Source organism: Amblyomma maculatum, chromosome 3, assembly GCF_055883805.1.
Source record: "Amblyomma maculatum isolate TAMU_Amacu chromosome 3, ASM5588380v1, whole genome shotgun sequence".
Lineage (NCBI taxonomy): Eukaryota > Metazoa > Arthropoda > Arachnida > Ixodida > Ixodidae > Amblyomma > Amblyomma maculatum.
The window spans coordinates 122,408,758-122,422,935 of record NC_139346.1 but is presented as its reverse complement, the minus strand read 5'-3'; the positions used below and the strand labels follow the sequence as shown (position 1 = coordinate 122,422,935).

General features: G+C 44.6%; 1 protein-coding gene across 3 annotated transcripts in view; it reads left to right on the top strand.

Annotated features, from left to right (window-relative positions):
• Positions 1–13,567, top strand: part of LOC146195905 (kelch-like protein 17) — a 31,550-nt gene extending 17,983 nt beyond the window's left edge. For all 3 annotated transcript variants that reach the window (XM_084597947.1, XM_084597948.1, XM_084597949.1), the window contains exons 7-11: positions 76–289; positions 2,591–2,735; positions 4,888–5,144; positions 5,426–5,681; positions 6,045–13,567. In XM_084597947.1, coding sequence (XP_084454073.1) covers positions 76–289; positions 2,591–2,735; positions 4,888–5,144; positions 5,426–5,681; positions 6,045–6,282 — 1,110 coding nt within the window. In that variant the 3' untranslated portion in view covers positions 6,283–13,567. The remainder of the gene's footprint in view (positions 1–75; positions 290–2,590; positions 2,736–4,887; positions 5,145–5,425; positions 5,682–6,044) is intronic.
• The last annotated feature ends 611 nt before the right edge of the window (positions 13,568–14,178 follow it).

Sequence of the window (14,178 nt, the reverse complement as noted above, 5' to 3'; positions counted from 1 at the left end):
GGCATTGTACTCTGAGAGTATGAATACTCTAAATGGTGATGACAATACTCGTGTTTCTATGGTGCACTGTTGCAGCTGCTGCAGCACTGTCGTCTGCCGCTGATGCGGCGAGAGTTCTTGCTGTCCAAAGTGGGCGAGGAGCCGCTGGTGCGCACCAGTGAGGAGAGCAAGGACTTGCTCATTGAGGCCATGCGCTACCACCTGATGCCCGAACGGCGCGCCGCCATGGCAGGGCCACGCACCTCCCACCGGAGGCCCGAGGGACTCCGCTCGTACCTGTTCGCTGTTGGTGAGCCGGGCCTCCGCTGCTTTGGTGTTTCCTTACTGCTTGACGCAAATTGCTTCTCGAGACGAGGGAGCCGTCAGTTTTTACAGTTTCATGGAATCAAAGAGGACTTTTCGTTAAAACAAACAATGCCGCTGCCAACAAGGCCATATCACAGTTGCACAAAGTAAGGTGCTGAATGACGTCAATGTCAAAGGCAGCCTGTGTAAAATATTGACACTGGGCCACAGAAATATGCGACCATGCTAACCCTGACACCAATGTGTCAGAGGCTTACTGTATTTTCCGGGGTGTAAGTCGCATTCCCCTGCAAACGGCACTTTTTCTGTAAAAACATCCCGCCTAGGTCGCACCGTTGTTTAAGACGCACCTGTTAATTTTGTAAATGCCACAAAAATTAGCTCAGGATCGCTTACAGCAGCTGTCATGCATAAACTTGCTCCATTTCTTGGAAGCGTGCCGCCTTCACGCAGTCTGCTTTTTGGAATTAGGTCTTAGCCTCTGGTTTCTGTTGTTGCATGCGTCGTTTGCAGCACAGACTTTTGCAGATCGCCAAACTGCCATGACTCGATTACGTATAGCTGTGCAGAGTGTTTGCTTTGGCGAAAGCCGAGGGCACTGGGTTGTTCGGCAACTTGGCAGCGTACCAAGATTATGCAGAGCTACCATAGGGTGGATGGGCGCCTTGTTTCTGAAGGATTAGTCTCATTGATACCACCGGTAATGCTCATCCAACTGCGTTATACATAAATCGCCCTTCTGTGAGATGTGTGTGGTTTCTTTATCGGCCGGAGTGGACCCACGTGGTTGTACCTGTCACGCATAATTTTTGCGCTCATTTCGAACTGTCTCCATGGCCTGGTTCTTGTTCTGTACAATACATACAGCATGCTGCAGCTTGAATTTAGCGCCATAGCTTTTTCACCGCCTGGGAAGCTTGACATGGTGAAGCAACTATGCGGTATGCACGCAAAGCAAAACGGATGCGACAGAGGATTGAAATTTCCAAGAGTACGGCTGGAGCGGATTTTCGGAGCCCTCCATTATGGCCTCTCATGTAGCCTGAGTCACTTTGGGACGTTAAACCCATAAACTGAACCGAAGCGAGCCGTTGCTTTATTGTATTTGTTTCAAAAACATGTTACCTATCATCATAATCATTAGTGCAAAACAATCATCGTTTATCTTCTATCAATTAACGCCCCCTGGAATGGGAGCCTTTAAGGAAATAAAACTGAACTGAACTGAATGTGGTAAAACTAACTAATACGTGCTTCAATGAGGAATGCAGCAAGAGTTGGTGCACTTGTTAATGGAGCTATGCTATACAAGCTCACACTAAATGCAAGTTTGAAAGCTAGTCTTTTTCAGCTGCTGTTTAAGTTTTATTTTATTTTTTTCATTTCTTCTCATTCTTCTCATTTCAGTCAAGAGAACGGCACATGGGAGTTTTCAAAAATGAGGTCAAAACCAGTTAAAACTTGTCATTCTATTTATTTCTTGATTCCTTTAAACTCTGTTTATTTTTCACTGAGATGTAAAGTAGGTAGGTTTGTTTGAATAATTCGCTTTTGCAATGCATCATTACTGCACGAGATGTGTCAGACGTGATATTACGCTATCGGACGTAACATTGCCACTTAGTACAGTGCAATCACATGAGATATGGGCTGGAATTGCAAGTTATGTATGCTCATGGTCAGTTGCTTTTAAAGTAAGACGTCATCTCAGCTGCTAACTGTGACCCGAGAGGATTTGCTGAAATATTGGGTGAAAAGTAACCACACTGTAGCTACACAGGTTTGGAGGTGCAGTAGTACATGGGAATGTCAGTGTATGCAACAAAATCATTATAAAATCGACAGGATAATTCCAGCCTGTAGATTATTGGAAAAAATAGGGGATTTTATTTATGTCGAACGCTCAAACAATCTGTACGCTAGTAAAGTAACATTGATAAAAAAAATAAAACTCCATAATTATTGAGCCCTTTCCGAACAGCCAGACATTTAACCAAATTGGAACTAAAATTAAATAGCCAGTGGTTTTCACCTCCTCAACACAAATAAATAACACATGTAAAACCTGAAAGTAAAGGGCCCTAAGTGCATTGTGTCCAGCATGATACTAGTATGTGAGCTGCAGCATTTATTACCAGTGTCTTCGTGATGAATTAGTGGCCGTTTGTTTCTCACAAGCTCAGAAATGTTATGTAATGACATTGTTCAAGCGGGATCAATGCTGACTGGTCTTGCAAAGGCAAAGCTCATACCTGTTGCGATGCTTTCTGGACACCCCACCCAGGCGGAGGCTCGCTGTTTGCCATCCACAGTGAGTGCGAGTACTACAACCCCCGCACGGACCGGTGGAGCTCCTTCGCACCCACCATTCACAGGAGATCAAGGGCCGGCATCACAGCACTCAACCGCATGCTTTATGCTATTGGCGGGTAAATAGCTGTTATCACCTGACTGACTGCTAATCTCCGTCACTTGCATATCACTGCAGTAGGCAATAGCGGAACACTGCGGCCCTTCACTTTATTGAAATGAATTGTCAGAATGTGACAGCATAGGGGTTTTCGTACTTTGATCAGTCATGCTTCTTCATGTTTCTTTTTTGTGTGTGTGTGTGTGTGTGTGTGTGTGTGTGTGTGTGTGTGTGTGTGTGTGTGTGTGTGTGTGTGTGTGTGTGTGTGTGTGTGTGTGTGTGTGTGTGTGTGTGTGTGTGTGTGTGTGTGTGTGTGTGTGTGTGTGTGTGTGCATGCGTGCGCTGAGAAGACTCAGGCAGCTGCTTTCATACGGAAGGGTGAGATGAGCATCGAACATCATGAAGCATTGTGTGCCGTTGTTCTGATTGGCTGAGCTGTTTCGTAACATCACAACCACGTGGCCTCACACAGATAATTCATACTAAGGCCAGTACAGTAGAACCTCGTTCCCAGTTCATACGATTTCTCGTTTCCTACGCTCAAAATTGCAGGCAGTAAAACATCTCGCGTAACGCTATTTTCTCCCAGTTAGTATGTTCCTGAATAATACGATTTCTTGGTTATGTTCAAAATTTTGACAAATTGTGGTCATTTAATACATTTTGCAGTCAACAGGATGTGTGCTAATGAGCGCTTGCGAAATGAAAAACTGATTGGCGGCACTCACTCGCCACAGTTGCTTTCCTGACGTGTCAGGGTGCAAAGTGACGAAGCATTTTGCCAGTTTTGGGAAAGCGCGCCAACATATGAGGCGCCCTTTCCCGTAGAAATGACTTCATGAGGAGAAACGCCGTGGCTTCTTTGCAGTGCTTAGGAGCACAGGGGTGAACAATTTGATAACTACAACTGGTATTTGCCTGCATACGAGCTGGCTGGGTCTGGGCGACGCAACATGGGCCAAAATGCAGTGCCTGTAAACCATCACGATGGCTCCTCCACAGTGTAAGCGGAGGCAATCACGCCTCGTCGTCGCCTTTTACGAACTGGATTTGTTACTAAACCTCTTCCGCGCTTACAAAATGCAAATACAGACTGAATTTTGAGTGTGCTAAAAAAATTAGTTGCGCATACTCGATGTCTATAAATGCTAATCTACACTTTTATTAAGTGAAAGTATCAATTCTAAATGCCTTTGTACCTCAAAAGCAATTGAATTTTTTAAATGCAGGCAGTTTGGATCATACGCTTTCCCTCATAACCCTTTTTTTTTTTCCGCATTTCCTTTAAATGTATTAAGGTTTTACTGTATATAGTTTAACCTATGGCTGACCATGACCTGACCTTGAACTTGACTTTGATCTTAGCTTGACCTCTGGCCTTAACCTAAACCATGGGCCAGATCAGTACTTCCCAACGCACTGCCGTTGGTGTAACCAGCTTAAGCCTCCCCTTTTTTCCTTTCCTTAGTACAACTATGCCATCCATCTTACTTGTGGTGCGGTTTTAATTTAAACTTTCTTGATCCGAACATCTAGATTATTCAGACTGACACTTTAGGGTGCCATAACTTGAAACATGGTAAGACGTGTATGATATGTTAAGGGAGCATGATCTTACTCCCCTTAGTATGAACTACTTATGATTCGAGCAGCTTCTTTGTAATGAGTGAGTAATTACTCACTGGCATCCACCCAAGTGAAAACATATGACTACAAAGAGAAGCTACACAGCTTTAGAAGAAGCTTCGTAGTTAAAGAAAACTTCGTCCTGTTCTGGGGTTCCAACTCGGGACCACTGCCTTTTCGTGGCAGTCGCAGTTTTTTCACTTTTCCGGGGCAGTTTTGTCAATGAGTAATCACTCCCTTATTACAAATTCTACTCCACCTTGTGGGAATTCCCCTAAACTTTGGATGAAGAGATGAAGTTATCGAAATTCTGCCGTACTTCAAAACTTTGCTCTGTGCAATTTTCGGTGAATTAAAAAAACAAAATTACATGCTCTTTTGCGAAAAAGAGGCATTAGGGCAAAAGAAAATTGTTTAATAACTGAGAATTACTGAGGAAAATTATTACATCACTGCCTTTGTTAACTTGATGCATGTGGGGGATGGCGAATATTGAGAGTGAATGTGAAGATTGAGATGCGTCACTCTTGCTCCTTGTCTTGCAGCTTTGATGGAACGCGGGACCTTTCATCAGTGGAGTGCTACGACCCCGTGCGTAACGCGTGGTCGCTGCTGCCCGGGCTAGGCAGCCGGCGCAGCTGCCTCGGGGTGGGCGCCCTGCGCGGTCTCATCTACGTGGCCGGTGGCTACGACGGGGCTTCCTGCCTGAGCAGTGTCGAGCAGTTTGACCCGCTCGTCGGAGCCTGGACCTCCGTGGCTGCCATGGAGTACCGCCGCCGATACTGCCGCCTTGCAGTCCTCGGTGCGTCCACTGCAAACTTATAGTTCTGATTTTATTTTTTCTGCTTCTATCAGATGCATATTAGGCTGATAGCACCACGCAACGGGACCTCATTTCCTTGAGAGAAGCAAGTGTATTCTTGTCATTGCACCTTTGTAGGGCAATAACAGATACTACCATATTTCGTGAAAGTAATACCATGGAAAACACAGCCAATATTCACTGGATACATTGACCAGCACTTCTCCTCTGCACTGATGGCCCAAGCGAATGACCCCCCCACCCCCCCATGATATGTGCAGAGGACTGCATCTATGCGGTGGGCGGCCATGACGGGGCCAACTACCAGTCGTCGGTGGAGCGGCTGGACCCACGGGAGGGCCGCTGGCGGCTGCTGCCGTCGATGCACAGCCGGCGCAACAGCTGCGGGGTGGCCGTCCTCGACCGGGCCCTCTATGCTGTGGGCGGCAACGACGGCAGCCTCTGCCTCAGCAGCGCCGAGCGCTTTGATCTGGCCGCCAACATGTGGGACCACGTGGGCTCCATGCACTCACGCAGGTGTGGAGGCAGCCATCTTGGACAGTGGCTTCCTTATCCCCACTAATGACCTCACCTTCAATATCCACCTGACGCTGTCTCCTCTCCTGTGTCTCCCTTCTCTGGAAATTCACTTTTACAAAAAGCATCCAGGTTGTCTTTGCACGGCTGGTGATCGAAATTTCTGGAGCCCTCCACCACCGTGCCTCTCATAGCCCGAGTCACATTGGGACATTAAACTTCATAAACCAAACCAAGCCAAACAAAGCCAATAATTTTTCTTTGCTTAACTCAATGAACTGACCTTAGATAAAGTTTTAAGCCTTTTGTAGGCACTGGTGTTATGCTGTCCCTTAGTCGAGGCCTGTTATCCGTTTCTTGCAGGACAACTCATGAGGTGGTCCAAGCCGACGGCTTCCTATATGCCGTTGGTGGCAACGACGGCAGCTCAAGCCTCAACACTGTGGAGCGCTACGACCCGCGGCACAACAAGTGGATGCTCGTCACTGCCATGATGCTCCGACGGAGCAGCGTCGGCGCTGCTGTGCTGGACTGCCCCGTGCTGGAGCGCGCCAACTCAACGTCGTTCGCTTCAGTCATCGGCGCAACCTCTGAACCCTGAGGCAGATTCGCTTCTTGCCTTCTGTTCACCTGTGTTACCAGTACCTTTCGATGCCTTTTGCATCTTTAAGGCTGGGGCAGCATCTGGGACTGTCATGTATTGGGAGTGTTGTCTCTCCTCTCATTTCATTTTTCCCACAGTCTTGTGTTCTTGCATATTGTGCACTGCCTTTTTTGAGTCAAATCGCAGCGGCGATGCAATGTGGAGACAATGTGACGACACTGCCCTCTGCGCACTCGTTTGAGTGTGGAGAGCCCTCTCAGCCGGGATGCTTGGAACATTCATGCGTCGTTATTTTCTCTTTTCTTTTCTTTTCTTTTTGTCTTCGCAGTTTTATAATCATCACTTCTCATCGTTCTTCGTGTTTCAGAATCCTGTCTGGCATTTTCTCGGCAGTGCTCGCATTTCAGAGCAAGCCAATGCCTTTGCAGAGCTTGTCAGTCACTTCGGAACACTGCGACCATGCAGTTATTGGCGGCGCCAAAAGTGCACGATAATTGAGGACAAGGGACAGTAATGTTTTTCGTGCTTTGTCGAGGCATGCTTTGGAATCTCCTGCCTAGGCACTTGGGGTGCAACCTTGCACTGGTGTGGTGCGGTTAACATACATTTAGTGTGTGTTTCAGACGTGCACCTGTGTGTTCTTGTGGCAAAATGTGTGGTGCAGTCGGTGACCGTTTACTGTTGTTGGGGCTAATGCAGTTTGAGGTTGATGGATAGCTAAACTGCCGAAGTGACTTCGGTTAGCTGTAACCAAGGAAGCGAGTTTTGAGTGAGGCACCAACAGAGAGAGAGCGTTCACTGCTCTGGTTCTGCACTTGTTGCATATTGTGCAGTTTGCAAGTGTTGGAAAATTTACATCTGTGAATTTACATGCTTGCCTGAAGGAAACAAGAAAAAAACGCTTCTTTCAAAACACATTCTTTTTCTAGCATCTCCATACTGGCAGCCATATCAGGGCTGTCACTCTGTCACTGGTTGTGATTAAAATTGCACCTTTCTTAACGCTGTCACCCGAGAAATTTCATGAGGCATGAAAAAAAAATCGCATTTGAAGGAAAAGTTTATGCACATAATATGATTATTGTGACTACAGCAAACTTGTGCAACGTTGTTGTAGTCACATGTGGCATCGTTGCTTCCTCCTTGTTTTTTGTTTCTTTCTGGCTTGAGCGATATGCAGCACATTATTATCTTTTTGTTAATTTTAGTATTTTTTTTTTTACAACAGCATTGTCAGTACTAATGCAAGGTGCCTTTGTACTGTGCAATGTCAGTGCACGTTAAAGAACACCAGGTGGCCAAAATTTTCCGGAGCCCTGCTTTCCAGGTATCCCTCATACGCCGAGTTGCTTTGGGATGTTAAACGTTATTAATCAGGCCTTTTTATTGTTTGCATGAGTAATGTGTAGCACAGTTCTTACATTCCATTTGTATGTGGTTAATGTGTAGCTTTCGTGTTTGAAACCTTGCTGCTGTTCGTCCTTTTTGCTTCACACCGGCCTCCATTGATTACTGCGTTGCGTCGAATTGCATTGATTGCTTTCCCAAGAGATCTACTCAGGTGCAGTGTGTATGTGTCTTCTTAAATGTGTTTCCTGAAACACTTGCTATTTGTTCTGAATTTATAGGCTGACTGAACAAAATTTAGATCATTGCGCTGCTTTCATGGAATTCGTTTGCCTCGCAATTCACAAAAGCTAGCTGGTGCCAATATTCTGAGATACAAGAAATCTTTATGCAGTGCTGCCATCTCGGCGGCTTGGCTATCTGCAGTTTTTTTTGTGTCATCTCTGCTTAACCTTGCTTTCACATCTCCTGCCATGGCGGAATTAAGTTAAATTAACAATACTGCATTAACTTACAAGCACTAATTAGAATCAAACATCAAAACTGACAACAGGGTGTAAGCATATAGCATATCTGTTATTTTCTATTTGTGCCATGCTCAGTGCAGTTACCAAGGCTCTCCTTGCTTCCAGGCTATACAGATAATTCGCTTAAACTGAAATCGCACTAAACTCTCATGAATGAAATATTGATTACTCTGAATTTGCTCAAAATTATTGTCCATATCACAGCCTTAGGTGTGTTGTGGCCATTGTGAGCTGGACTGTTATAATTTTCTCGCTGCTGATTTTGCGTCCGTCTTAATTTAGATGATTTATCGCAGCTTTAATAGAAACGGCACGGGCTTCATTTTTGCAGAAATACTTCCGCAACACTTGTATAAAAGTGGGATTTAGAACTGACATAGAACCAATTACAGTGGGTAAATGGCAAGTTGAAGTCTTCGGACGAAGGTAACTTTTCCTAACACAAGTGGGAAACAAAAATGGGAGTCAGTATACTTAAATGGTAGTTCTGTTCGTTCTTGTCATGTGTAAACACTGCTACACATGCACAGTTTGTTGGCATGAAGGTGGCTTCAGGTAACAAATGCAGTAACAAATTTTCAACGAGACTTGAGTTAAAACATACTCGCACAAAAAGCATTCAGAACGACTTCAGCGATTGCCTCGAAAGGTTGAGATGAGGCTTGCTTGGTTGGTATTCAGGCCATGGAGCAACTGAGCTGCCAAGAAGTGTGGGTGCCGAGGTTCTAATGATGCCGTCTTTGGAATGTCTCATCCAATGCAGCTAGGCCTGATTCCAGATGAAATGAAATGCTTGCTGCGAGACTATACGAGAAACATTTTTTATTTCAAAAAGCTGCATCACTTGCACACTAGTAACGATTTCTAGTTTTCCTTCAAATTAAGGTACCAGAAAATAGAATAACACAATATTACTTAAACGGAGGCACATAAAACTGGGCAGAGCATGGCACAGATGCCTTCCACTGTCACCAGTGCAGTGCGTGTGTTCTCGTGGCATGCCTGGAGTGCGACGTAGTGTGACCTACATGTGACATAGTGTGACCATGCGTGCTTATGATCAGTAGACTCACCACTGCTCCTGCTGTGCACTAGGAGGAGACGATGACCACCGACCAAACCAAGGCGAGCAGTGAAAGTGTAGTCCCAGGAGCATAGATACGTCCTCTTTCGTGAAACTGGCATTCCCCTTGACGTGTTTGTGGTGTGTGCGCGACGTAGTTGTGGCGTTATGCTTGGCGTCCTCCGTGCGACACACATCGTAGACGCCGTGGAACCATTTCTCTTTCACCGTGGACTGAATGCGGCGTGCATATGAATGTTTGTAATGAGGTGGACATTCGTTTGGGGCTCGGCTGGAGTGGTATAGTTGAATATGGGGCAGAGCTGCTAGACTGCTTCTGCCCGACACGGAGACCTGTTGGGTAAATTAGTGGTATGGTTTTTAAAAGCTTGATACAGCTTTGCTTATCGGAACGTGCATACAGGTTTTGCCTGCTTATTAACTTTTTCGGTGAAATCATTTTTCACATTGACTGTACATTTCATTTGTTAGATAGTAGAGGTAGTAGAGGTGGTAGAAGTGGTAGAAGTAGCAAAGGTTCACATAAACAGTAGACCTTTAAACAGATGATGCAGCCTTTCTTACCTTGACTACAGTATACAACTTTCTCACCGTGGCTTTGATTGTCGGACAGATGTGGCCTATTTAATTGTGTCACGTCATAATCTAGCTAGGACTGCCTTGTTTTTCTTCATGTGCTGTTACTTAGTTTTTTTTTGCCTCCAGTTCCTTAGTCAGTCAAAGTCTCGGTTCTTCATGCTCTTGCACTACGCGGCACTTGGTGCAAATGCAAATGCGCTCGCTTTCACTGCCAGCATTCTGGGCATGCCGACATAATAATGTGGATTTAAATATATCCCCACATTTTGGACTGGCTGCAAGCCAACAGACATGCTTTTGCCCCTTTTTTATAAGCTGGCCACATTCCCGTTGACGGTGGGAGAAACTACGACATTTAATAGGTGCTCACTATCTTGCCTAGCTAAGCCGGCGTAATAATTTCAGCCACCTTTCTACAGCAGCCCTTCTCGTCCTTACAACGGCACATCCTCCCATCGTGAGCAATCGATTGAGATCACTTTCTTGTCTAGTCTTGTCTTGTCTAGTTTGTAGCACTGTTTGTAACGTGCATTAAGCAGAGGCTCTATTCTTTCCTGGAAACACAGGTTGTGATACATTTTTTTTCTTTGACTCTTCGATGTCTTTGTAAAGGTGCTTCTGGTCGTTGTATTTTCTACACCCTATTTCTATGAGACGCGTCACCATTTTGATATGTGTGTATGTGGTAAATTATGATGTATGGTAATATATACTTGGTTAATGCACTTGAAAAATGGGGGTCAACGAGGAAGATGACTTGACCATTGAGATGTGGCATTTGTTTATTTTCTGAACTCTCTTTCTTTGAGTTTGTCCAACATTTTGCGAGGCCTGTGTTGATTGTGGGCACTGTGTCTAGTCAAGTTTCTCAATGTTGAGGATGTTGGCATTTAAATGGAAGATCATTGAATGCCGTTGCAACATCCATAAACAAGCTTCATTGATGAGTGTGTTTTGTAAGCAATGCGTGTGCATTGTGACAAGATCAGTCTGTTAACTGTGTGTAAACGTGTATACAAGGTGTTCTAGTGTTGTCTAGTTAGTTTAGAGACTGGCAACTCTAATCTTTGGCTTATCACAGAGGGAAGTCAGAAGTGAATAATGGAAGTCTGCCTGTTAGTGTGTTACAGTGTTGAAAAAAATGAGTGTCAATTCAAGGACCCTTCAGAGGCTGCAAACTGTTCGCTCGTTGTCTACCCTTGAGACAGGAACTGAATGTTTTACAGAGGTGGTGGTTTTCTGCCCAGAGATAAACTGGATGTTAACTCTTTGGCTGCGGTTTATCGAATGAAATTGATGAATTGGTGTGCAAGATTTATTTGTTTACTGAGTCTTTCACGTCCTCCTCGCTTCCAGTAAGCATGGTTTGTTCGCACGTTACTTTTTGCCAGCTGTAAGCCCAGAAATTGCTGAAGCCTGTTAAGCGCTCTCATGAAAGCACTGCAGCTGTTGTAGATGCTGCACGCTTCTCTCAAATCAAGTGTAAAGAGTGCAGTCAGTGTTGTTGTTTTTTTTTTTTTTTTTTTTGTGCATGTTATATCCAGTGGCTGTGATAGCGGTTCACCTAGTGTCTGCTCTCAGAGTGTTTGTGTGTGTACCTTTGAATAATGGCTGGGAAAGAAGCAATCTTATTACGCTTTGTCGCATTCACTCGAGAGCGCATGCCTTTGTGCGGTGCTCTGAGTAAAACACTTGCGCAAAGCTCGCAGTTCCTGCACATGTATGTTTCGTGTGATGGTGTTCAAGGAGAAGGATGAGTTTTCCATGCAGTATGTTGAAGGATGTCAGACCACTTCCCTGAATGCATTACTGTTCAGGATGTGCCAGGGAATGGCATAGATGTATTGCTTTTTGTGTTGAGCTCGGTGATGGTATTTCTAGGGTTGTACCTCTTCATCTCTAGACTGTGTGTAAATGTGGACTTGCTAAGAGCAAGGAATGTATTTGTCGCTCGTAACAAGCTTTACAAAGCTCCAGCACACCTCGCTTATCCTTGAGCACTCTGTGCCAGTCGGGACAGGATGCTGTGGATTTTAGAAAAGGCCGGTACAGTTTGTCTGCGTTAGCCTCCTTGGCTCGCAGCAATGCAGTCCTGGCTGAAATTAAGGAGACTGAACGGACCAAATGCAAAGCTGCTTGACCTTTGACCTCTGCCCCATCCAGTCTGGTCAGCTACGACTACTGCTAACTGTGGTATGCAAACTTCAGCTGTATAGCCTGCCCACTCCATTAAGTTCTCATGTCGCTGTGCATACATGTTGCACATGGGGGGTAAGGAAAAGATGTTCGTCTGTTGTCAGGCCGTCTGGTTACCTCCTGTGATGGTTAAAGAGTCAGGCCTGTAGCACTGTAATAGTTTTGTTTTTCATTGGCAGTTGCTAGGCTGTGTGCCTTTGTGACCACAGGAATTGCTTGTACGCCATAATGAACTAGGATTGAATGCTAAGTGGACGTAACAAATGCAAACTTTCAACAACTAGCGTGAGAAGAGCCTTAGTCCACTGAGCAATATTTGAACATAGAAACCACCTTGTGGGCACAGACAAAGACAAGTCCATGTACCGAAATGTTGCTCAGTGGTCTGATGCTTTACTCCCTTTTTGTTCAGAATTGTGCTGTCAAAACTTACTTTAAAAATTAACCTGAGCTATTCATATGAAAAGGTGCAGTAAATGATGTGTGAGCCATACATCACAATTCTGTTGATATGCTTTCATTAAACTCTGCCAAATCAAGTTCATATGTGAGGTAAAAATTTGGTACACTGTTGATAGAATGAGTAGGCTTAGATGTGGAATGTGAAAACTTTTTTCTTTTACTTTTTTCTTTTACCCACTGTTATACCTTGTTCTAGTTCCTAGTCACCAAACAGCAACTTCGTTATCGGCGTAATTTACAGTAATTTAACATGCTTCAACTTGATTCGTAACAGCCCACCTCTTTCAGCAAAATCAAAGTTACAAACATGTAGTTTGTAACAGCTGTCCGCATGTAAATTGCCTTCTGATAAATTAGCACATGTGCTTGTATATAACTGGGCCTTTTGTCTATTCCAACTTTGTTATACCATAACCCTTATGTATGCTCAAATGCGAGCTTGCAATCAGTGCAACTTGTGCAAACAGTTGCTCTTCTTTTCCAAGTTTTTTTTTTTTTTTTTTTCACATCTACTTGATCGCTCAACAAGGGCACACAGTATATGTTAAAATGAAGCTGTCCTACAAGCTGTGGGAACCAAACTGAGTCCTGTCAATATGGACCATCTCCACTAGGATCTGCACTTATGGATATATTTAGAATTGAGTTATAAGCGCTGACTTCAGGGGGGTGGGGAGCTCACTTCCAAGAATGTCTATGAAGATTCCTTCAGTTGTCTGTGATGTGGTTAGGTTACATTGGCTGCTTCAACCATGCAGTGGCATCAGGAGGTGTGTCATTGCAGTAAGATGTGCATTTCCAGTGTTATGTGTGTAGTTCTGCATAAACCTTTCAGATGCACAGCTCTAATTTCATCGTGTGACTCGATGTCAAGGTGTCACATGCGCCCGGTGTTTTTCGGAATGGTCTGCACTAAACCTTTCAGCTTGTCTTGCCCAGTGCACGATGTACAAAGTTTGTTTTACCCTGGAATGAACGTGTATGTGTCCCCTTCTCGGTATTTATAAAAAGGTGGCTGTCCTGTTTTTTTGACAGCAACAGGCATTGATTGTCACGCTTTGGATGAATAAACTTTCCTGAATTGTGACGCAGTGCCTTTGTATGCATCTTTTGATGTGTGCCACATCACTGAGAAGACTAGCAGAAGGCAGGCGCCGATTTAAGGCAATGGTGATGAAAGCTCGCTGACTATATGCGAATTCTATCCTTTCTTCCTGTCGCTAACCTCTTTAATTTCCTCTCCCTCATCCTTACTATCCCCTTACTCCCACTGCCCAAAGTTCAGGTGCTTTTAATGGTTATATTGCAGATACCAGGGCCAGTGAACGTCCTTTTATTCTGTTTTTGTTTATTCGAATAAAAACCACTTGCTACTACTACTTCCAAGACAAGGAAAATGTAGCAGTAGCAGGGGGCAGAAGGAAGTTGAGTAGGCAGATGAGGTTAAGAAGTTCGCAGGTGTTGAGTGGACTCGGTTAGCACAGGACTGGGTTAATTGGAAGAAAATGAGAGGCCTCCCTGCAGTGGGTAGAGTCTGGCTGATCATAACTACTACATGCAACTTCTTAGGCTGGTTAAATTTACAGGTGAGTTAAGCAAAGTGGTATTTATTTCAGTGCATCGCCATGGGTTTTCTGGTTGGTAGAGCAATGAAAGAAATAACTGGCCTTGTGGCAGTTTTTGTAAATAGAAAACTGC